We start from the raw sequence: 21,698 nt of genomic DNA, 5'->3' as shown, positions 1-21,698 counted from the left end.
GTCAGTGTGCGGACACCCAGGCTCATTTCATGAACCCCAGAGGCTCTCAGCTTTATTTTATTAGTTACATGAAGTAAGGGGACTCCAACACACACATATTGCTGGGGCCCTCCACACTCCAGATGACTGGGTCAGACCCACACTGTGCAAGTCTTTGGACCAGTAGGCTCCTGGAAAAGAGAGGGGAACATGTCAGGGACAGCTTAGGTACCGTCCTCCTCACTCAGCATTTGGCAGTCCTCCTCTGAGGGGCACACCACCCCACTTTGAAATCTTAGCTCCTCAGTTCCTCATGCAGAGCTGGGCACAGTCTCCCTGGCTTCGCCTTAAACTGACTCATCATTTCATCCCCCCTCCCTCCTCTAGGTTCCTTCTCAGTCCCCTGCCCAAAACCCTCAGCCTAGATCCTCAGCCACTGACTCACATGTGACCTGCTATAACCCAGCACCTCCTGGATTTCACTCCTGTTGCTACTGCCCCCTCACCAGTCTCTCCAGGGCATGAGCAGCTGCATCCTGGACACTGACAAACAGCTGTTCTGGGGTCACTCTGTCCAGGAGTCCTGCCTGGGTCAATGTCCCCAGCACCGAGGCTGTGTAGAGAGGGGGATCAGGTTCTTAGCTCTTAAATCCACACCATGTCCTTTTCCCTCCCCCAAGTGTCTGGTCATTCCCCAGGCTCCAGGTTCCTCCAGCCTCCACACCTCTCACCATTACACTGAGCCAGGAGAAGGTGGATCCCAGCATCTCGGCATCGGCTGGCCAGCTGTGGAGATGGGGCAGGGGGTCAAATCCGACGTCAGAGGGTATGCATGGGATACTAAGGGGCCTTTCTCTTCAACCTACCCTATCCCTCACCTGTAGCACTTCTCTGGCTCCAGCAGCATCTGCAAAGGCGATACCACTGCAGTCTAGGACCACCACTCTGACAGGCTCAGCAACTAGGATGCGAGAAGGCAGGGGTAGCCGGACGCCCCCGCAGGTCACGCCCAAGTCTCCCTCCTTGTCACCCCATCTCACCTGCAACAGGTGGGCTATCTGTCTTTGGAGCCCCCTGTAAGTAGAGAAGGGCAGTTACCGTCTCCAAGACGCAGGCATGAACGTGCGCCCCTTCAGAACACGCACCGGCCTCTCTAGCCCAGAGAAGCCACACTCCCCTCTGACCAGGTCTCTCACCTTGCATCCTTCTCCAAGCCCCAGGTGCCACTCCAGGCTGCGGCGAAACTGCCCACGGGTCCCAAAGTAGAGCGGTGACGGATAGCTCAGGATGCAGAGCCCCGGGACCTTGAGGAGCTAAGAGGGCAGAGGGTCAGAAAAACACCCGGGTCTAGTCTTCCCTTCCCTCTTCATCTGTAGCCCACCCACCTTGTGGCTTTCTCTGAGTGGCCTGTAGAGCTCCGTCCCCTCGGCAAGTCCAAGTGCCAGGCACTGCACCCTAGGCAGGAAGCTGGGGTCAGATTCCCAGCCTGGCCTGGCTGGAGAGTCACCCCAGGCACCTGTTCTCTCCCCACCGCTCTTCCCAACTCCTCTCATCTCTCTTCCCACCTCTGGGTGCGGCAGACCACAGTCATCATGGAGAAGACCACACCAATGGCCAGGCCCAGGTCCACACTCAGGATCACTACGGCCACCCATGTGACTATCCATACGGCCTGCAGGACAGCGACGGGAGTGAAATGCCAGGCCGTCACTGCCAGGGAAAGAGGTCCAGGGGTGGTGCCGGCCAAGGCAAATGATAGGGAGGGACGGCCCAGGAGGAGGTAGAAAGAATGACAGGAGGAAGGGACAGGACTGACCCGACAGGGGATATACACCAAAGGCAATGACCCCAGACCTTGCACCAGCTGGGGAGGTACACGTATTCAGGCCTGAAGGGGTTCAAACCCCACCCTCTACCTTGTGTCTGAGTAATGGGACTAGAAGGTATGCATGTTGAGGGGGGCAGAGTTGGGGGACTACAGAACTTAGGACCAGGACAATTAGCTCCAATCCAGGGCAGAGGCTGGGGATGCTGGGAAACGGGAGGGGGCAATCTGGGGTAATCCTGCCACTTCTCACGAAGTCCATGCGGCTGATGCGCCATAGCTGTGGAAGTTCCTGCATCTGGAAGAACATCTGGCGCATGCTGGAGATGTTGATGCAGGCCAGGACAGCCTTGGGGGAGAGGAGGCAAGCTGACTGCCCCAATGTCCTGGAATATAGCCACCCCTCCCAGCCACCGCCATACCTCCTCTGTTCCTTACCTTGGGCAGATAATAGAAGAAGGGCCCCAGCCATAGCAGCACTGAGAGAACGACTATGCAGGAGAAGAGGCCTGCCAGCTAGAAAGAAGGGGGGATGGAAGCCGAGAAGCAAGGGGACCTCATCCACCCCTGTGGGACAGCTGGCCACCCTGCCCACTCTGCCTCACCTTCCTTGGAAGTCTCCCTCCTCCCAAATCCCCTTCCATGAAGATATTCCTCAGTCTCCCACTCCCTCCTTGCTATTCTGCCCCTCACACCTACCTTTGCCCTCTCCCAATGAAATGCCTCTCCTTCTCCAGTCTCTTATCTAGATGTAGTTCAACTTCCTTATTTTTGTAGCCCGTGTCCATCTTAAAAGCCACTGTTGGATTACCCTAAAAGCAGGCTCACCACATTCTTAGGGGACCAGCAGAGTAGGAAACCAGAAATATTAGGGGGAGACTTTCATGTGTGATATTTCTTTTCAAAAGAAAATGTCCCCGTTGGCGGGGGAGGGGGGGCGCGGGAATCAGAAGTTTGTCTCTCAAATTTATTTTACAGTTCAGTTTTATTTTTATTTTGAGCTACATGTGGGGCACCGTAAACTTTGTCAGTGCTAAGGTCTTAAAGGAGCTTTGTTATCTTCCGTCTCTCCTATCAGAAACTCCCACCGCCTCACTCTGCCCAACAGACTCCTATCCTCCTCTGTACGGCTACCCTCTGGGGAGCCACCAATCCTCCACCTGTTTCTCCGCCACCACCCCAGCCTAGATATGCACCCCCCTTTCTCCTCACCCAAGGACCTGCTCTTACCTGTGTGTTCCCACCAGCATCCACGAGTAGGCTGGTGGTGGCCAGTGTGGCAGAGTTGGGAAAGCAGGAGAAGACAGAGGAGAGGAAGTTGGAGACCCCGTGGGCCAAGAGCTCCTGGAGGGACGCAGTGAGAGATGACGAGGAGAGAGACAAGGGCATGGGGGGAAGGGGGGATGTCAGATTAGGGGGGTGTCTCCCGAATGTATTGGGGTCCTCCGGCAGAGTCACACCTGGTTGGAGTCAATCGTGTAGCTATACTTGTCTGCATAGATGGAGGCCAGGGAGGCGGACACAGCAAAAGTGACCAGTGCCATGGGCAGCGAGTCGGCCAGAAGCCTGGGCAGTGCAGCCAGGTTGGGGAGGTGGGGCTGGGGGAATCTGGAGAGAGAGGGATCCAGGGTGAGGATGGGTTGGGTCTAAGAAGGATATGGGGAAGACAGAGGAGACAGGGCGGGGCGCGTCAAGAGGAAGTGTTGGGTGGGAGGAGTGGGAGAAGAGCAGTCTGGTGTCTTGATTCCCTTACCCTCCAGGCAGCAGGCCCACTATCTGGACGTTGTATCTTGTGTCCAGGGAAGAGGTGAAGCAGAGCACAGAGGCCAGAAGCACCTGGGAAAGAGCAAATCAGGGCGTGGCAGGAGATGGGCTTCCTGGCTGAGGCTGGAAAAAAGCTTCACAGGAGAGAGGATCCTAAGGCAGCTGTTAGGGGTTTGCAGAGGCCCAGCCCCTGGGGGCGCTGGAATGTGTTTGGGATGGGTGCCTGACAGCGCATTTAGAGTGGAGGGCGGTGGGGATGGGAAAGAGGAATGAGGTCTACCCAAGGTTATGGAAAGAGATGGACCGGAGGAAGGAAGAGGGGCTCCCAGGAGGGATCATAGATATCAGGAAGTATACTGAGCCATTCTAAGTAGGAGAGCTGGGCTATATCTAGGCATAGATGACGTGTGGTTGGAGATGCGAAACACTTATTTAGTTGGGGAGAGAGAGAAATGTAGTGGGCGTGGGAAGGGAGAGACACCGTGAACAGTGAAGGGCCGGGTGAGGGGAGAGATGTGAGTGGAATGTGCTGTGGCGGGCGACACCGCAAGGGAGCGCTGTAAGCAGGAAGAAGGCGTTCTAAGAGGTCTCGAAGAGGCTCCGTGCGAGAAATGGGACCGTGTGGGTGGGGAATTCCGGAGGGTCAAAATGTTCTGGGAGGAGGCCTGGAAGGGACACGGATGCGCAGGACTTCTCATCTGTAAGCTCGCTGCATTCCACGAGGGGGCGGCAGCGGCCAGCTCCTACGGGATGGGCAGGGTCTGTGCGGTGCAGGGGGCCCCCCGGACCCCGGAGCCATCCTCACCATGATGATTTCCCCTGGGATCGGGGTGGGTAGCTTGTCTCGGAATCTCACGTTCAGTTCTTTGACAGGCACGAGCAGCGCCAGGCTGAGTGCCGAGATGGTCAGTTCGGCCAGACTGCTCCGGGGCAGCGCGGTCAGCACGGCGGCCAGCGTCTGCGGGCAGGGGCGGTGAGCGACGGCCCGGTGCCAGGGTCGACTGCCCCCGGCGCGGACCCACCCGGCCGAGGCAAGGCCTCCCGGCTCCCATCAGGGCTTCCACCTCCGCAGCAGCGACCCTCATTCAGCCACGTGGCTCTAACCTTCCCACCGCCCCCGTCACCCTCTAGCCCTCCACTCGCCGTCCTTCCTTCCCTCCTTTTCCGGTTTCCCTCTTCCCAGGACCGCTAGAAGCCGATTCTCCGCTCTTCTCCGCCCCCACCTTGAAGAGAGCGAAGCAGCCAATCTGGCGCGGGAGGGGCAACCCTAAAAGGCTTGGCAGTTGGGACACGAGCACGTGCAGCGCGGCCCCGCTGGTCAGCGCTTTGACCACAGGCTCCGACAGAAAGGTGGACAGGACGCCGAGCTGCAGCGCGAACATGCCCAGCTGCAGGGGAGGAGATGCGCAGTCACTGCGGGAGCGGACCCGCCGGAGTGCAACCCTTCCGCCTACACCCACGCGGGACACTTGTCCCTCCCTCGCTCCTGGTCCAATTCCCCAGGGGCCCCCACGTGGATCCCCCAGGGGCCCCCACGTGGATCCCCCGGGATCCTCTCTCACCATCAGCGCCCCGCTCCCGAAGGCCAAGGCTGCAGCCGCCCCAACCCGCTGAGCGTCCAACTGTTCCCTCTCGATTCCACTCAGGTTACCCCCGAGGGGTTCAGGCACCAGCCGCTCCACGGCCGAGCCCGTCATGAGGCTGAGTACCGCGAAAGTTCCTAGGGCCGGGGTACAAACGCGGAGATCACCAGCTGTGGCGCCTGGGGCCCGGCGACCAACCAGGCTCGGCGCCCTCTGCCGGGCTTCAGTCGTCAGACCCCGCTCCCCCAGACGGCTGCTGCTCAGGTGAAGGCAGTGGGGCGGAGAGCCAGTGCAGCAGCCGGGAACCCGCGGCGAGGGAGGAGAGGAGGGCGGGGCCGCCGGCAAATACTGCCCCCTAGCGGCCTCGCGGCCTCCTCCTGCAGGCGCCCCGCGGACCGCCCGCTCCTTTAGGGGACCGCGCGCTCCTCTGGGGGACCGCGCAGCTCTTTCCCCCTCTTCCAAGTCCCGGAGATGTTCATGTAAACCAAATTTCATGGGGGAAGTAAAGTCCGAGGACACTCCCTTCTCTTTGCTCCCACTCAGCACCCCCCGCCCCCCACCCAACCAGAGCCTGGCCTAGGTCCGAGGTTCCTGTCAGGGTAACGGCAGAGGCGGAAGGGAAGCAGGGGAGGGGAAGAGGGGAATAAGAGCTAAGGAGCTCACAAGAACCGAAGCCTCAAACCCCTGTCCATTTTCACACCACAGAGAAGGAGAGGAGTCACCGGGTCACTCACCGGTGGACACGTGTCTCCCAGTACCCAACAAGGTGTAAATGAGGACGGGGAAGAAGGAAGTGTAGAGTCCGAACACTGGAGGCACAGAGGTCAGGAGGGCAAAAGCCATGCCTGGGGGAGAAGTGGAAGGAAAGATCTTCGGGATGTGTGTTGTGTGTAGGGGAGGGGGTGGCTGGGGGCAGGTGACCAGCCTCCAGAACGCCCCCCTCTCTACCCACACTCTTAGAGGTTGGCATGGAGACGCTAAATCATGCCACATGAGGGAACCGAGAGGTTAACAGGCCTCGGTGGGAGGTCGTGGGGCGGACAAGGTCACAGATCCGTGTCGGCCCAGTCAGGGGGGTGGGAGTGGGGGGCGGGGGGAAGCAGGTGTTGTGCCTCTCTCCAGTTCCATGACCCGGAACGTGTCCACGACTTCTCAAAGGATTGCGCAAATGAGGGCAGCTGGGGGTAGGGTATGCTGCTGATGCGGCTCGGTAGTCCTTACCCAGAACTTGGTCTCAGATCCTGTCTCCGAACCCTCAGCCACACCACCCATCCTCTCGCTCCCGGGTTCCCAGCCCTTGCGCCTTCCAGACGCCCTCCAGAGCTTCGGCCCCAGACAGGCAAGTGTTGGGGCCGCTCACCCTGGGGCACGTGCACGATGCCCACGGTCACTCCGGCCACGGCATCCCCAAGCAGCCAGGCCCGCCAGCGGTAGTGGGGCAGCCAACGCAGCGGGGGCAGCCGCGCCAGCAGCAGGCGCCACGCCCCCGGTCCGGAGCCAGCGCGGGCCCGCCGCCTCCACCGTCTGCACAGGCGCGACAAGCGGGGCTCGGCGAGGAGCTCCGGCTCCTGCTCTGCGTCTCCGAAGAGCTGCTGGAACCGAGCCTCGGTGAGCGGTTCCCTGAACTTGGCGCCCAGAGGGAACTTAAGGTCGGAGGCCTCTCCCAGGCCTGGGCAGGTCCTGGCGCCTGGTAGCCCACTCATTTTGCCCTTGGCCACCTCCAACCCCGCCTAGTCTTAAATACCCCTCCACCCGCTAGCCCTGAGTCCCGCCTCCGTGAAGCAGGGCCCAATCCGGCCCCGGAGGGCGCCCTCTCATGGGGGACCTTCAAGGGCCCGGGGAAAGCAAAGGCTTGGGGAGAGGGCGTCTCTAGTTTGGCGTTTCCTGAGACATCCTTGGCGGGGTCGCTCGCTCTGGAGCCTGCTGGGGTGGGGCGAGGGTGGGGGAAGGGGGAGGGTGTGTGGAAAGGTGTAGGGACAAGAGACAGAGCGCACTCTCAACACCCAACACCCACTTTTTACCACTCCTCAGCCTTTTGACTCTGGCCTCCTGGCTGCGGGCTCTTTCCCCATTGGCCCTTTGGGAGGAGATAGCCGGCTCCTCCAGAGTGACCCATCATTCCCAGAGCCTCTGCGTTCTCCCCAAGAAGATTCGGCGTGCCCCCCAACACACACGCCTCTCCCCCAGACCCAAATCCTCATGGGGTATACAGCTTGTCCTAAGAGATGCAAGAGTTGGCAGAGCAGTCTCACAGCCTGCCAAGATGGGGCTCAGCTTCAGTATGGGACAGGGATAACAGAGAACCACCACCCACACCTCTACTGGGGGAGCTGGGCCTCAATTCCCAGTTCAGGGCTTCAGAGGAAATACTGAACTGATCGCAAATTTTGATTTTTACTTCTTAGAAGCCAAAAAAACTTGAAGTGCCATTTATTACATTCAAGTGCTATTTACAAAGTTGGCACTCCAAAACACATTTGTAGTTAAATTAAGTTCAAAAGGGTCATGCACCCAGCTCATGTACCTCTGTGGTCCCTCAAGAGATACAAAGGTTCTGGGATCCAGAATCCTGCTATTTTCCCCTTCCCCTCCTCCATTTACAAGAATACTTGGCATCCCTCCCCATCACCCTCTGGTCCCCAGTCCCTGACCCCAAAGCCCTGGGGGTGGGGTACAGTGAGGGTGGGTCTCCCCTCTTCAATTCCTCCTATTGTTCCCCAGAAGTCTTATCTGGGCTGTACGTCCTGTCCCCCCCTTAGAGGTCCCTCCCCCCATTGTCGGCCAGAGGGACCTCAGGCCCACAGGGAGGCTCCAGCTCCTCCTAACCATCCCACCCCAGCAGCCTATTGTCTGCTGAGGAAGCCCAGGTACACGTGACCAAGCCCAGGGGACGAATGGACACAGTGGACACACCGATGCCCAAGGACCCAGGACAGGGCATCTGGATATGGATCTCTGCATGTTTGGTTTTCTCCGTCCCAGGGGCTATCCCAGAAGTTGGGAGGAATGAAGACCCCTTTGGGCTGTCCACTCTTGGGTCTGTGGCTTGAAGAAGAATCCCTTCCTGCTCACTACAGATACGCCTTGTGACCTCGCAGACGGCAAAAAGAAGCAGAACCCAGAGCCAAAAAGGGCCACAGGCCCCAGCATCCTCTCCACCTCCCCATTCTCCCTCAGCTGAGCATGGAGGCCTCAGAAGGAAAGGTACTTGGGCGTTTAGTGCTTTAGAATCTGGGTGCTGGGGGGATGGTGGGAAGTCACACTACACTGGGCTTTCCAGTGGGGTCTAAAATGGAGGCCAGATGGGAGAGAAGGCAGGCTGGGAAAGGGGAGGATATATCACGGATCTAGGGTTTTCCAAGTTCCAGGTCTGGACTGCGAGATGCCGCAACTGCAGGTGAGGGACACAGACAGCGACACCCTGTGTCCTCTTGTCACCAGACCATCTGCAGGCCAGTGGATTTCTCCCCATCGCCTCACCCCACTTCCCCTTCCCTCTGCCAGTACAACAGCCTTAGTGATATCACAAAACCTTTAATCTCAGAAAACTGAAAAAAAAAAATCAAAATCAAAACCAATCATTTTTATCTGGCCCCTGCCCCAGCCCTCCCACCCACCTACATATCCTCCTTTTGGGGGGACCTGTGATGCATGCGTAGGGGTGGGAGCTGAAGGAACCTGTGTTCCTTAAGCAGAAAGAAGTCCTTCTGAGTCTAGGAATCCTCCTCTAAGTCAACACCACTCCCAGCCTTGCCACCGCCCCCCCCCCCCCCCCGCCAGACACATGAAGAAGGAATTCCGAGGTGGTGTCAGAAGGATTGCCCTGAAGTTCCTCGGGAAATGGGGTGGCTGGGTCAGCACCACCCCAGGCCTTCACCACTTAGAGCTCATCTTCATCCAGCTTGGCAAGTCTGGCTCGGCAGGGAGGGGTGTTTGGAATTGGTGGAGCTGGGGGAGACTCACGAGGAGCTCGGGGGATGTCACTGAGGGCCTGAAGAAAGACTCAAGTTAGAGGAGAAAAAAAAGTCCCGGAATCCACCCTCACCCCTTTCTTTTCAGTGTATGCCCCTAGCTAAGCCACCTCCTCTTGCTAGACATCTTAGATCATCTAAGATGGTCAGCTTCTCCCAGGGTTAAACTGGAAGGCGGAAGGTAAGAGTAGGAAGTAGGAAGGGGCAGACAAAAGGTGGGTGGTAGAAAAAGGGAATGATACAGGGGAGGAGGATTTAGGGATCCCAGAATAAGAGAGGCCCTCCCCAGTCTGCTCCCATAACAGGGGAACTCCTTTCCTCATACCTGTGTGTCCAGGGGCAGGGGGGCTCTGGCCACCTCCCCTTTGGGCAACAGCAGCAGGGAGGGGAGAGAGCCATTGATGGGTGCATGTGTGCTGACCTGGGCCCGGTCTCCAGGCCGAATTCTCCCAGGACTCCCCACCCCAAGCCCTCCTGGCCGCCCCAGGCTATTGGTCTGGCTCTCTCGTCTCTGATACTCAATGGGTGACTGCAATGCTGGGGCAAAGAGAGGAACGGAAGGAGGGTTACAACAGATTCTTTCCCTAAGGGCTCTGCCCAGATCATCCTCCCACTTTGCCCTCCTCCCACGAACTGTCAGCCATTGTAAATCGCGGGGGAGATGGGGAGAAGCTGGGGTCAAGAGGGCAGGGGTTGGAGACTGGGCAGTGAGGGATTCAGCAGGTCAAAGGGCTGAAAGAGCATGTCAGGGAGGGAAGGGTGAGAGCTTCACCATTGAGAAAGTCTCGCTGGCTTTCCAGGATCTGAGCCACTTGCTTGATCCAGGCCTGACTCACTGCAGGGTCTGCAGTCTGCAGGACATAGCGCTGGATCCCACCCTCTGGCCCTCTGGAGGTCAGTGCAAAGCGGCAAGGGTCACCTTGGAGGTTCCCCTCCAGTCCCAGGCAGCTCACCTGGATTGGCAAATAGGAGAGAGCCCCCAGATTCTTTAGGCCCTCTCTGGTTCCTGTCCCCTCCAACAAATCCAAGAGCCAGACATTCCCTCAGAGGCCTCACCCCATCCCAGCCAGACCCCTCCCTGCACCCTCCTCCCCACCTTGATGCTGCTCTTGTACACATATCCAGCCTGGGAGCCTCCTCGGACTCCTCCTCCCAGGGCCTCACTGAAGATGACAATTTGCTCGAAGAGGAAGACACGTCTCTCTCGACCCCGGGAGGCCAGCAGCCCCCCAGCTTCAGGCTCTGTGACCCAGAATGTGTCCTGGCCCAAGAGCTTCCCCTGAGCAGTGAGTTTGCCCTAGAACCAAAGGGTAGTGATTTTGAGAAAAAAAAGCAAGGAGAGAAAAGGGACATTCTCTGCTCCTCCCTCCTTCCCCTGATGCTCCCAACCAACCATGGGGTCAGTCCCAGGGGAGGGACAGTTCCCCATGAGGACCTCCCGAGTGCTCAGACTGGGGCCAAAGAGCATTGGGCCTCCAATTTCCTGTTCTAGCCCCATACCTCAAACCCCCGAAGTCTCCCCAGGGTCATCATGTCATTGCAGCGCTTGGGTACAAAGCACATGACCTCCACAGCGTGCTGGGTCGCAGGTGAAGAGAGGAGCATTGTCATTGTCGAGAAAGAGCCTCTTCTGACCATGTTTCAACTTTCAACCAGCCTCCCCGTAAAAACCAGACAGCTCAACACCACCCAAGGAGCAGGGGGTGGGGGAGGGGGGAAACCAGGAGACCAAAAAAATAAGAGGTATGTGGTATGTGTCCTAGCAGATTTGGGAGTCCTCACCTCCAGCTCTTCAGTATCCATCCCAGCTCTACTATAATATTTGAGAAAATCCTAAGATGTAGAAAAGAAATGCTCAGGGAGGTCTTGAGGACACCCTCAGAAACTCTCACATCCTCCCCCTGAGGACACAGGTGAGGATGCCCAGGAAGTCTGGGGGGAGCTTCAGGAACCCTGGGGAGATGAATGAGAAAAGGGCTGTCCCAGCCAGCGGAACCCCCAGGGAACAGATGGTCCTGACCTTGAGCAGCAGCTGGTATTTCATGATCCTCTGCACTGGTTTGATGAGGAGGTCGTTGAGCTGTAGGCGGTGCCCTAGCTGCTGCCGGAGTTCCTGAGGACAGGAATGTGGTTATGCAGCCTGGAGAGCCTGATGATTCTGTCCCCCTTCCCCCAAGGTACCTCAGCCACTGACCTCAAAGTAGCTGTCCCCAAATTCTGACACCACGTGCTCTGACTTGGGCTTGTTCTGACAGTACACCACGTACATATGCAGCCGGCGCTCCTAACAGGGGTAAAGGTTAAGGAGCGCAGGACTGGTGAGGAGAGAGAACACCTCTCTCGGGAGCCCGGACCCACTCCCAAGTCCCGCCCCTCCAGGGCCACCCTCTTAAGCCTCACGTGTTTGATGAATAGCTGAGCCAGCCAATCAGGATCCTTCAAGCACCGCCGTAGCTCCTGCAGGAAATAGCTGGAGGGGTTGGCAGGGAAAAGGCAGGTCAAATACCCCCACCCCACACAACTGAGAGCTGTCTACCCTGGTTGTGATCAAGCTGCTCCAAACGTTCCTCAGGCAACAATGGGCCCCTGGCTAGGTTACAGAGAAAACGAGACATACGCCCTTCCCCCTCACTCTCTTGGGGATCCTCCACTCACTCGCGATGCCACTCATAGATTTGCTGGATGTTCCCAAACACAATCCTGTCACGGCCTCGAAGACTCTCTGGGACCCCCTGAGCAGCCATGGTGGCCATGTAACCCTGCAGGAAGATTGGGGCGGGAGCATGAGTGTGGGGGCCCAGCCTTGGTGGGGAAAACCCCCTCCCCCAAGAAGTCCAGCATGTAGGGGGTACCGGAAGGTGGGACAGAGGAGCACTAAGGCATCTCCTAAAATTAGCCTTGAGCAGAGGGAAAGGGCTGGGCTGGGGCTGGGAAGAGAAAAGGGCACTACCTCCACAATCTGCCCCAAGTCGTCCACATACATTTTCTCTGTCTCTACCAGTTCACTCAAGACATACCTGGGAAGAGAGCAGGAGTGCACATCCTTGGTTTAGCCACTTCCTCCCTCCTGGACTAGAAGCCCCTTCATTACCACAGCCAACCTCAGAGGAAATTCCAAGTATTAAATCTAAAATGTGAGGGACAGTTCTCTGGAAGTTGCACAATGGGTGGGGGGGCAGAGGGGAGGGGGTGTGTGGGAACACTTACATACTCCTTTCCAGAGCCTTCCTCTTCTGTTCCTCCTCACTCTCAGGGGCTTGGGACAGAGTCTCCTCCTCAGGTGGCTGGAAGGAAAGAACATCCTAGAGTAAGTAAACAGATGCTTTTGGGGAAGCCATGCAGACCCATTTCTTCATACCTGTGTCTTATCTCCAGGGCCCTCCAACAATGTGGTCAGCAGGGTGAGTTCTGGCAGCTCCTCTCCTGTGGCTAGAGCTGGTTCCAGCATCCAGTTCTGGGAGCCAGAAGTCATGTGTCAGAGGTCATGGACAGTAGCTATGTCACCCCAGTGGCCAATGGCCCCCAACCTGCCCTCTCTCCCAGTGTCCTTCATGGATGTCCTACATGTTTTTGTGGTGCTCCCTGCTCACCTCATATGGTCCAGCCTGGCCACCGTCTGCCTCAGTTTCCACACTGAGACAATGTTTGGAATGATCCAACCATCTTCTCAGGCCACTGACTGGCCCTGGGGGGCCCGGGGAACAGGGGCCAGAGCTGAGGCCAGAGCTGGGGCCAGAGGGGGCAGCCAGACCCGAAGCAGCTGAAGCTGAGATACTCCCCTCACTGCCAGCAATGGAATAGGATTCTAATGGGGAGCAGGGGGAGAAAAGGGGCCATAGATATTATTCCAGCTCTAGTTTCAGGGTCCCTAGGGAGCTCCCAGAGGCCCTTCTTCATGATGCTGAGCCCTCCCCCAGGGCCTACTCTCTTGCCATCCTCATTTGAGTTGGCCAGGATAGAAAATTTCCCCTGGGCACCCTTGGGAGGAAGGACAGTAAACACCTGGGCTCCCAAGACCTGGAACCTCCAGTTATATGTGGAGGCTCCCCCATATCCTGAGTATGCCATAGATATGTAGGGGCAGCCATCTGGGGAGACACTGGAAGCTGGGGGTGGCCATCTGCTCTCCTACAAGCCGCCCCCTTCCAATGGGCACAGACCATTCCCTGAGAAGGTGAGGGGGGAGAGCTAAAAGCCCATCTGCCACCCCCAGACCCTTCCTGCACCAATTGCAGTAATCACTATAAAAAGAAAAGACGTCTGCAGCCCATCTCCCCAACACATACACAAACCCAATTGCGGGGTGGGGGGAGGCAAGTGAGGAGAGCTCATTAGGGTTATCTTTGCCCCGGGCTCAGGAACAGAGGATCCGAGATTTGTCATAAAGCCCCTGGTAGACTGTCATCCTCATTCCTCCATCCCTCTGTCCCTCTTCAGATCTGAAGTAGATTCTCAGCGAAAGGATTTAAGGAAGATCCAGTTCTAGGCCCAGGGGGATTGTGGATGAGTTTTTCTCATACCCAGTTGACTACAGGACAGAGAGAAGAGTTTCCTGCCCCTTCCCCAATTTCCTTAACTTGACTGATTACAAATTTGGAGGCAGATGGGATCTTGGAGATCTACTAAGTCACTTCCCTGGAACACAGGTACAAGTCTCCAGCCTCTAAATCCCTAGGGCCAGGTCAGTCTGATGCCCTGAACCCTCAGCCCGCCCCCCACTCAACGCCGGGCCCTTGCGACCTCGCACTCACCACGACCCCCCCGGGCGAAGCAGCAGCCGCATTTTGCCAGCACTTTTCGGATCACGTGGGGACAGGCACAGCGACCCCCCTTGTGCACCCCCCGCATGACGCCCGGGCCCCCCCGCACCCCCCACCCGGGCCGGCCATGCAGGGGGAATCACGGGGGGCGGGGCGGGGACGGCGCAGGGCGCACACCCCCCCTCCCTCCTACCCCGCTCCAGGCTGGGGGAGGGGGGGAGGGAGGGAACAGGGAGGGGGCGTCCAGGGGTAGGCGGAAGTCTGGTCTGGGGGAGGGCTGGGGGCTCTGCAGAGCCGGCGGCGCGAGGCCGGGCACCCGAGCTGGGCGGGGAGGGTTTCCGGAACCCAGTCGGTGCGGGGCCCAGGGTCCAGATGTCCAGCGGGGCGGGGAGGGATGGTGGGGGAATCTGGGCCGGGATGCGGCAGCCTCTCCAGCTCCGTCTCCGGCCTCTCGGGTTTGGGGTGGTTCTAGGCCTGGGCAGGGAGGAGGCGGGGACCGACTCCCCGAGTCACTGGCGCTGCGCGGGTCCCGGCCGAACGGCGAGCCGAATAACAGGCCCCGCCGCTGTGCCGCCGCGGGGAGGGGCCTCTGCGGCCCAGCTCCGCCCTCTCCCTCCGGTTTCCCCTCTTCAGCCTGTGCCCGGCTCCAGCCCCAATCCCCCTCCCCCAGGCACCACCACGTTCCCACTCCACGTCCCCACCGCCTCCGCCTCTCCTCTCCAGCCTCGGCTCCCCGCCCCGGGTTCCCCTCCCTCCTGCCTCTCGGGCTCCCGACTGCGGAGCGCAGGGGTCGGGGGTAAGCCGGGCGGCGGGGTCTGCCCAGGTCGCCCCTCCGCCTCTGAGGTGGAGAAGGGTGCGGATGGATGAGCCTGGGCCTGTGTGAAGATGTCCTGGGGGCTGGGACTGTCCCTAGCCGCTCAGGGGTAGACAAGCCCCCTCCCTTTCGGGGATGCGTGAATGGGGAGCTTTGTGGGGAACGCAGCCCAGGTGCCGCCCTCTCTCCAGACCCTTCTTTCCTCCAGGCCCCAGGACTCCAGCTGAGGCTAATCACCAATTAAGGCGAAGTCCTGGAGGCAGGGCTGGCGAGGGGCCAGGGGTGGGGCGCGGGGACACTCTGCCTGCGGGGGCTCGGGACCGGCTGATGTGGGGGACGCACAGCGGACTAGAGGGCGAGAAGCGTGGAGGTCTTGGCAATTAAATGGGTCCCATGCAGATTAGATGCAAACCTTTATGCTAATAAGAGCAGCATTATTTGAATTCGCCACTTTGCGCAGGACGGCAAACTGTGCCCCACCCCAGCCCCAGCTTCTTACCGAGCAGCGGAGCCCAGGCGGGGACCTCACGTTCGCGCTCCCCTTTCTGATCCCCCTCGGTACAGTCAGACTCTGTCTCGGTCCCTCCTGGCCCTAGGGGACTTCTCTTCGGGGGCTGTGGAGAAAGACGAGGGGTAAGGAAACCGCCCTCCACGCCCAGCCTTGACCTCCCGCTTCTCCTTGGTCCTCCTGTCAAATCCACATTGTTGTAAAAGGGTCGGTTAGGCTGGGTTGGAGGGAGCGGTTCACCCAGACCAGGGCCCTGGCCCTCTTTTGGATCTCATGGATTCCTGCGACTGCCCTGCAGAATTCCTGTTTGCGGGTAAATTGAGTTGTGGGGTGCAGACCTCCTGGAGCCCCCTAAAGATTCCCGACCCCACCGTGGTCCCCTTTCTTACCCCCTCCTGCCCGGGAAGGGCGCATGCGCGCAGCATGCCCCCCATGACCCCCAGTATCCGGTCAGTGCGGCCAGGGGCGGGGCGGTCAGGGGGCTTCATGCTGGACCCCTACCCTGCTCCAAGTTTCAGGGCCGAGGGGGCACGGAAGCTGGGGGGCTCTAGGCCTGCGCGCGTCCGGGGAGTTGCTGCTGTGGAATCCGCCCCCCTGCCCGGCTCCGCCCCCACTCCCACCCCAGCCAAACTTCTCAAAGGGCTAGGGTTGTTGCTTTCTCTACAACCGAAGTTCAACAACAAACAAACCCCTCTTAATCCCGATTCCGTCGTGGACGCGTCAGGAGCCCACTAAATACGTGCCTTTTCCCCAGGCGCTCTGCAGGCAGAGACTGGGGAGACACACAGGGATTTCCCCGATCACCACCCCCTTCCCCTCCTCAGCAGGTTCCGCTCCCCACCCCACCCCCACCCTGGTCCACAGAACAGAACGGGTGTGGCATAGAGTTGCATATTTTACTTTATTTTTATTAAATTAAAAGCTACAGTCTGGCGGCGATTCCAGAACAGGGTAAGGAGGCTCCTTATAGGGGGCAGAGCGGGAGACAGACTGACAGAGACGGAGACACGCGAGAGAAAGGACAAGGTTAAGGTAGAAGGGGGACTGTTTCTGAAGAACACACAAGGCCGGCTCCTTGGGGGCTCACCTCAGCCCCATGCCCCCTCCCCCACACCGAAGTTCATCAGTGGAGCAGTTTGTGGGGGCAGGGGGCTCAAGAGAACCTCCTTCCCCACCCAGGTCCTTTCTCAGCTTAGTCATTGGAGCACAGCACATACCAGAAAAAGCCAAGGGCAGTGGAGGGGGTAGGGAGATTGGGAGTATGTACAGGGGGAGGAGGGGAGCAGAGCCTGGAAGATCCCTCTGCCAGAAGGGAGTGGCTCACACTGCACTGAAGCACTCGCCTGTAGGGGGGACAGGGGAAGGGACTGCCCCCTCCCTCTCTGAACTCCTTCCCCAGTCAGACTGGTCCCCTATTCGTATGGTGTGGGGGGCAGAGGGAGAGAGGAGAACAGAGGCTTCCGCTGGGTCCTATGGAGAAAGGCAAGGGCTTGGCAAAGGGGATGGCCTTCAGTCATCTGTGATACCCTTGGCTCTCAGCTCTTCTTGCACCCGGGTCAGGTAGGTGGGGTCTGGGTACCCAAACCTGGGAGCAAAGAGAAATGAAGGTCAGGATTAGCTGTTGCAGCTTACTCATATTAGCCTCATGTTCACCCTCATTCTGGGTGCCCCAGTCCAGCCCCTCCCCACCTCCCCTAAGGATATCCAAACCCGAGGTAACTTAGCCCAATTCTGCTTAGTTTTGTAGGTGAAGCTGGGCATACTGGACCAGGTTGGATGTAGAGAAACTGGCATGGAAGAGATGGTTGAATAGGTTGGGGGTGGTCCTCTCCAGTTAGGAGGCTCCCAGCAGGAGAGGGGATTAATGTCATTCCCTCGCTGGAAATGGAGAGAAGGGGAGGGGCCAAGGGAAAGGAAATGAAGAAGGGTCGCACAGCTGGGGTCCCCCTGTGCAGCTGGTCTTGTGGTGGATGTCGTTCCAGGTGATGACATTCGGTCTCCCTGTGGTCATGGACGTGCCGATAGTGAAGGTGAGTCGCTGGTCAAATGCCTTGCGGAACAGGGTCAGCACCTTGTTGCCCTCAGGGCAGTCCGGGAGGTAGGCCACCCGGGTGGTGCCAGGATAGCGAACTCCTGGGTTTGGGTGTTCAGCCTGGGAGGGAGGGGAGGCAGACAGGACAGTGAGCAGCTGGGCGTCTGAAGGCCCACCATGCCACCAGAGGGTCATCCTGGCCGGCTGTCTGTGCACCCCCAGCTAATGCTGACAGGGCAGCAACAGGCTGACAGCCTTTCAAGGAAGGAGAGACTTCCTTGAAAGGTTTGGACAGCAGGAGCCTGTTTTTGGACAAAATCCTTACTATTAAAGAAGTTCTTTCTGCTGCCTGGATCCCTCAAAGTCTCAGTTCAGCGACGAGTGGATTCTCAAAAGTGATGGGAAGTAGCCAGTCCTTACTCACCAGATAACTCAGCAGAAATGTGAAGACTGAGAATAAGCTATCTTTCAGCCTTCCCTTCTCCACCTGAGAACGCTCCCAAGCTTCTTTGCCTGCCTGACCTGTTCCATTTGCCCATTACTCTTCTTCAGAGCTGCGCCGGCCCTCTGCAAACCAGGACTGAGAATTACTCTTGCTTGGTCAAGCAGGAAGAGACCTCTAGGCTCCTGACCGCTCCTGTTTTAACCTTCCACTGTCTCATCAATTGGGAACAAAGTAATACTCAGTGCCCTGTGAGGAGGGTCAGCCCCCTTCCTGCTGCGCCCGCCTGCACCTGAGCCACCATCTCCACAGAATTCACCCCTGCCAAGAATAGGTGTCGACATCCAAGTTCATCAAGGAAATAGTATTCAATTCCTTTCTCTCATACCTGATTTTCATGTGTGCAGAAGAGAAGAGGGGTCGTGGGACAGAAAAGCTGGGCCTGAAGGGGACCTCCTAGCTCCGGGGCACTGAGTGGGAAGGCATACTGGGAGACAGCAAGACTACATCACATCTAACAAATACACTCCCCTCCACCAGTTTTCCTAGGTCAGAGAACACGCTTGGGGAAAACCAAAATGGGGAAAACCAAAGGGCAAAGGCAGGCCATAGGTCTTCTTACCCCCTGGACACCGGGCGGGAAGACGTACTGGATGACGATGGTGCCATACTTCTCATAGCTGGGCAGTAAGAGTGTGGCGTCCTTAGAGACGAGCATCCGCCCATTCTGGGGCTGGTTGCCCACCAGCTGCCCATAGAAGCGGCCACACATGGGACAGGCCTTTTTCACCTGCAGGGCCCGGGTGATGCAGCCCTCGCAGAATGAGTGCCGGCACTTCTCCAATGTCTTGGCGTTCTGGATCTCCCCCAGACAGATGGGGCAGGTGCTCTCCTGTTCTTCGGCCTCCTCCCGAAGGCGGGGAGGAAGGGGAGGGGGGAGGGGAGGGGGAGGAGGAGGGAGCCCCCGAGCCCCTGGGGGCAGAAGCGGGGCTGCTCGCAAAGGGGGAGGGGGGGGCCCTGGACGGTGTAGCTCAGGGTGCTCCCCGCCACCCCCCAAAGCCAGGCAGCCCATAAGCTCGCCCTGCCTCTGAGCTTTCTTCAGCTCTTTCTCAGCCTCTTTTAGCAGCCCCTTGAGAGCCTTCCGGGCCAGGTAGAGCCCATTGGGAGGGGCCGGGGGAGGGCCCTGTGGGGAAAGCTGGAGGACATAGATGTCAGAAGTCTCGCCATCTATGAGGATGGACACACGGTGCTCCTCCCGAAGCCGGGCCAGCCGGGCTGGGGTCTCCTTGCTCAGGAAGTCCCACACAGGCTTGGAGACAGTCACTTTGTTCTTGCAGGTGCCTCCACAGGCTGCCATTCTGGACAGGACGAACGACACTGCCCCCAGGGTGAAAGGGACTCAGGGTGGGGGGTCCCCGTTTGACAAAATCAGTGCCTCCTACTTCAGGTTCCTCTCCAACCCTATATTGCCTCTACTATCTCAAAGTCCAACCCCCAACTCCTCCCCCAAGTTCATTTTCTGTCTCCTCTTATCTTTCAAACCCCAGCACCCACTGAAGAGCAAGAAAGTTTCTCTACTTTTATTATCATCATCTGAGCTAAGCACAGTCTTGGTTCTCTTTATACTCCTCCCAAGATCACAGAAACAATCTCACCCTCCTCCCTCTGGGTGAAAACTGGCTTCTTTAAAGGGGAGGGAGACTTTGTGCTCACTTTGATCCTGAAGAGCTTAGAATTGGCATGCAGGCTCTCTCTCGCTGTCCCTGCTCCCTACTTGTAGGTTGTGTGACCTGGTGGGTGGAAAGGAAAAGGAAGGAAAGTGAGAAACCCCGTACCCCCTTCCCACATGCGCCAACACAGCAGCCCGTGTAACAGAAGACTGGGAACCTGGGTGTAAGTCACTGGGAATGGGATTACTTGGCACATGGAATGGAGGAAACCAATTTAAAGGCGAAGCTGAGTTTCCCTTGGGAGGCAGATACCTGGGAAGCCCATGGACAATGAGAGCAGCAGAAATCCCTCTATTTCCACACTCAGCTGACCAGGACTAGGGGGAAGGGGGAGAGTAGAGAGTAAAGGGTTATGATGACAAATGTTACCACACCCCCCTCACCCCACTCCACCAGCAGCCCAGAAACCACACAAAAACTCCTCTTCCATTTCCTCTCCTCTTCTGCAGAACTGCATCCCCAGCCTCTCCCAAGTTGCTAAAGATGGAACTTCAACATGCTAACTTTCCTCTTTTCTTCCCCAGCTCTGAGGCTCTCAAGAAAGCCTAGGGCACAAATAAGAGAGGTCAGGAAGGGAAAAGCCCACACAGATGGAGGTCTTTCTTGCCATCTCCCTCAGATCACATGGGTAAGAATATTTCCTATGCTCCCCAACTCCTCACCCTGCCCCGTATTCCCAAATAATTCAGTCCCTATCGCTAGGGAGCCTTCTTTGAGAGCTAACCCAGTCCCTTCTGCTGAAGTCTGTTTGGAATGCCAACAAAGTGGCAACAGTCCCTAAATAACAAAGTTCTTACTGTCACCTTTTAAACACTCCCCCCCGCCCCGCCCCGCACTGGAGCAGTAAGCCTGTCAGCAACCCAGTCTGCATTTAGGGAGGGGTGGGGCTCAGCCGAGGCTCAGCTGGAGGAGACTTAGGTTTCCCCTGAGTCTTACCATGTTCAGCTACAGAGCTGTCCCTACAACACCTCCAAATGTAGCTCAAATAGAAAGAGGGGCCATTAGTGTGACCTCAATTCCTTGACTGATCCAAAGGGGAGCGGCTCTCTGTCTGTGCCTCCATCATAGTCCCCTCAAGACCAGATGCACCTCGAGATTCAGAAAGTGAAACCGAAATCCTAGAACCTCAGCTCATTCTGTCTATCCAAGGTGGAACACCCCCCTCTCCATCAGAGGGAACCCAGGACCTAGATGTCCTTAGCTCCAAGTCCTGCTGGCACAGAAAAGGGAGGCGGGGCCATAGCTTATGTTGGGTCTCTGATTCCTCTGGGGCAACCCAGGCCGGACACAGGGCCAGTCCCTCCCACCAGACGGAGGCCAGACAGGGGCAGCGGGGGAAGGGCGAGGGTCCCTGGGGGCACCAACTGAGGCAGCCCCACCCCTCCCCCATGACCTCCTGCAAGATCCAGGACCAATCCCCACGTCCCCCTCTCGCCGGAGCCCCCAGAGCCCCACTACTGGGTGGGGGTGCATGTCGGCCCGATCGCGGTTCCCCAGAACCCCCAAATGGAGGCCAAGGCTGGAGGATGATAGGAAGAGGATCGGCCAGGCGTGGAGGGGGCCCCCGGCGCCGCGCGCTGGTAAGGAGGCAGAGGAGGGGGCGCAGGGGGGGCAGGTAGGGCGCGCGGGGGTTGCGAGCGGGGTCCGGGGGGCGCGCGGTGGGTGTGGGGGGCGCCGGGCTCACCTACCTTCCGTCAGCGCCGCCATTGCCGGTCACATGACTGAGGCTGTTGCTGGGATGACGGTCTGGGCCTTAGCAACAAGGGGGGGGAGACCCCGAGAAGGTGGGGGGGAGTTTGCAGAGGGGGTGCAGACTGGAAGGGTAGGAGGGAGGACGGCACCCGCTTCCCCCGTACAGGTGATAATCACCGTTTCCTTTGACCCCCTTCCATCCACGAGCCCCTGCCCTTCCGCCCCAAAACAAAAATGGAGGCGCCGTCCCAGTCTTTGGAGGGAGGGGGTGGCGTGTGGAACCGAGGGTAGGAGGTTAAATCTCTTAGAGACGCCACCCTTCTCGCTTCCCCCTCCCGGGGGTGGGGGGAGCCCTCTCCCTTTGCTTTTCCAGCCAGCTGCGTGGCAGCTTCTGCAGGCTGGTGACAGATGGGTGGGCGAGGAGTGTCGGCTTAGGTAGGTGGGGAAGGGGGCAATTTTTCTGAGATTCTTATGCTATTGCTAGAAGGGACTTTGAGGAATAATTTGGGATGGGAAGAAGAGTCATAGTAAGAAAAGCACTGGTTCTAAAAAATAAACCCCAAGACTAAACTATTTCAATCCCTTCCCTCCTCGCTTG

The 21,698-nt window shown here is 58.3% G+C and overlaps 3 protein-coding genes across 11 annotated transcripts; all 3 read right to left on the bottom strand.

Moving 5' to 3' along the window:
- Positions 1–56: 56 nt before the first annotated feature.
- Positions 57–6,854, bottom strand: SLC26A10P (Solute carrier family 26 member 10). Its single transcript, XM_088025726.1, has 18 exons — positions 6,512–6,854; positions 5,886–5,960; positions 5,131–5,330; positions 4,792–4,956; positions 4,374–4,526; positions 3,558–3,640; positions 3,265–3,412; positions 3,035–3,148; positions 2,243–2,320; positions 2,058–2,153; positions 1,545–1,651; positions 1,365–1,434; positions 1,176–1,292; positions 1,020–1,053; positions 858–940; positions 711–765; positions 486–592; positions 57–170 (listed from the first exon to the last, which is right to left on the bottom strand). The coding sequence occupies exons 1-18, from the start codon at positions 6,852–6,854 to the stop codon at positions 132–134; spliced, it is 2,067 nt and encodes a 688-aa protein (XP_087881852.1). The 3' UTR covers positions 57–131.
- Positions 6,855–9,031: 2,177 nt separating this feature from the next.
- Positions 9,032–15,692, bottom strand: ARHGEF25 (Rho guanine nucleotide exchange factor 25). 3 transcript variants are annotated; one of them, XM_028110925.1, is made up of 16 exons: positions 15,594–15,692; positions 15,196–15,310; positions 12,713–12,927; positions 12,481–12,576; positions 12,330–12,406; positions 12,073–12,139; positions 11,778–11,881; positions 11,523–11,592; positions 11,317–11,406; positions 11,143–11,235; positions 10,905–10,955; positions 10,623–10,700; positions 10,219–10,419; positions 9,895–10,075; positions 9,448–9,659; positions 9,032–9,142 (listed from the first exon to the last, which is right to left on the bottom strand). In XM_028110925.1, the coding sequence occupies exons 1-16, from the start codon at positions 15,690–15,692 to the stop codon at positions 9,032–9,034; spliced, it is 1,860 nt and encodes a 619-aa protein (XP_027966726.1). The 3 variants fall into 3 exon arrangements, with proteins under 3 accessions (XP_027966726.1, XP_027966727.1, XP_027966728.1); XM_028110926.1 differs by lacking the exons at positions 15,196–15,310; positions 15,594–15,692 and adding an exon at positions 13,874–13,970; XM_028110927.1 differs by lacking the exons at positions 11,317–11,406; positions 15,196–15,310; positions 15,594–15,692 and adding an exon at positions 13,874–13,970.
- A 394-nt stretch (positions 15,693–16,086) lies between these two features.
- Positions 16,087–21,420, bottom strand: DTX3 (deltex E3 ubiquitin ligase 3). 7 transcript variants are annotated; one of them, XM_028110929.2, is made up of 7 exons: positions 21,097–21,418; positions 19,822–19,953; positions 19,661–19,725; positions 19,392–19,468; positions 18,301–19,036; positions 17,139–17,356; positions 16,087–16,789 (listed from the first exon to the last, which is right to left on the bottom strand). In XM_028110929.2, the coding sequence occupies exons 4-7, from the start codon at positions 19,418–19,420 to the stop codon at positions 16,714–16,716; spliced, it is 1,059 nt and encodes a 352-aa protein (XP_027966730.1). In that variant the 5' UTR covers positions 19,421–19,468; positions 19,661–19,725; positions 19,822–19,953; positions 21,097–21,418; the 3' UTR covers positions 16,087–16,713. The 7 variants fall into 7 exon arrangements, 6 of the variants coding, with proteins under 6 accessions (XP_027966730.1, XP_027966731.1, XP_027966729.1 ...); XM_028110930.2 differs by lacking the exon at positions 19,822–19,953 and having other exon boundaries at positions 21,093–21,418; XM_028110928.2 differs by lacking the exon at positions 19,822–19,953.
- Positions 21,421–21,698: the final 278 nt, after the last annotated feature.

Source organism: Eumetopias jubatus, unplaced genomic scaffold (assembly GCF_037043125.1).
Source record: "Eumetopias jubatus isolate StellerSeaLion01/CBP00866 unplaced genomic scaffold, mEumJub1_p1.0 scaffold_8, whole genome shotgun sequence".
Classification (NCBI taxonomy): domain Eukaryota; kingdom Metazoa; phylum Chordata; class Mammalia; order Carnivora; family Otariidae; genus Eumetopias; species Eumetopias jubatus.
Note: the sequence above shows the minus strand (reverse complement) of the source record. Positions and strands in the feature narration are given on the sequence as shown.

Coding starts and splice junctions, on each gene's coding strand:
- SLC26A10P (XM_088025726.1), bottom strand. CDS start 6,854: ATGAGTGGGCTACCAGGCGCCAGGACCTGCCCAGGCCTGGGAGAGGCC. Junction 1,652..2,057: donor GCATCAGCCGCATGGACTTC/GTGAGAAGTGGC, acceptor GCTGTCCTGCAG/GCCGTATGGATAGTCACATG. Junction 766..857: donor GAGCCAGAGAAGTGCTACAG/GTGAGGGATAGG, acceptor CCATCTCCACAG/CTGGCCAGCCGATGCCGAGA.
- ARHGEF25 (XM_028110925.1), bottom strand. CDS start 15,692: ATGAAGCCCCCTGACCGCCCCGCCCCTGGCCGCACTGACCGGATACTG. Junction 11,882..12,072: donor ACTTGGGGCAGATTGTGGAG/GTAGTGCCCTTT, acceptor ATCTTCCTGCAG/GGTTACATGGCCACCATGGC. Junction 9,143..9,447: donor CCCTGCCCCTGGACACACAG/GTATGAGGAAAG, acceptor GTCTTTCTTCAG/GCCCTCAGTGACATCCCCCG.
- DTX3 (XM_028110932.2), bottom strand. CDS start 19,420: ATGCCAATTCTAAGCTCTTCAGGATCAAA. Junction 17,357..18,300: donor TCCCGCCCGGTGTCCAGGGG/GTAAGAAGACCT, acceptor CCTCCCTCCCAG/GCTGAACACCCAAACCCAGG. Junction 16,790..17,138: donor TGCACAGGGGGACCCCAGCT/GTGCGACCCTTC, acceptor CTTTGCTCCCAG/GTTTGGGTACCCAGACCCCA.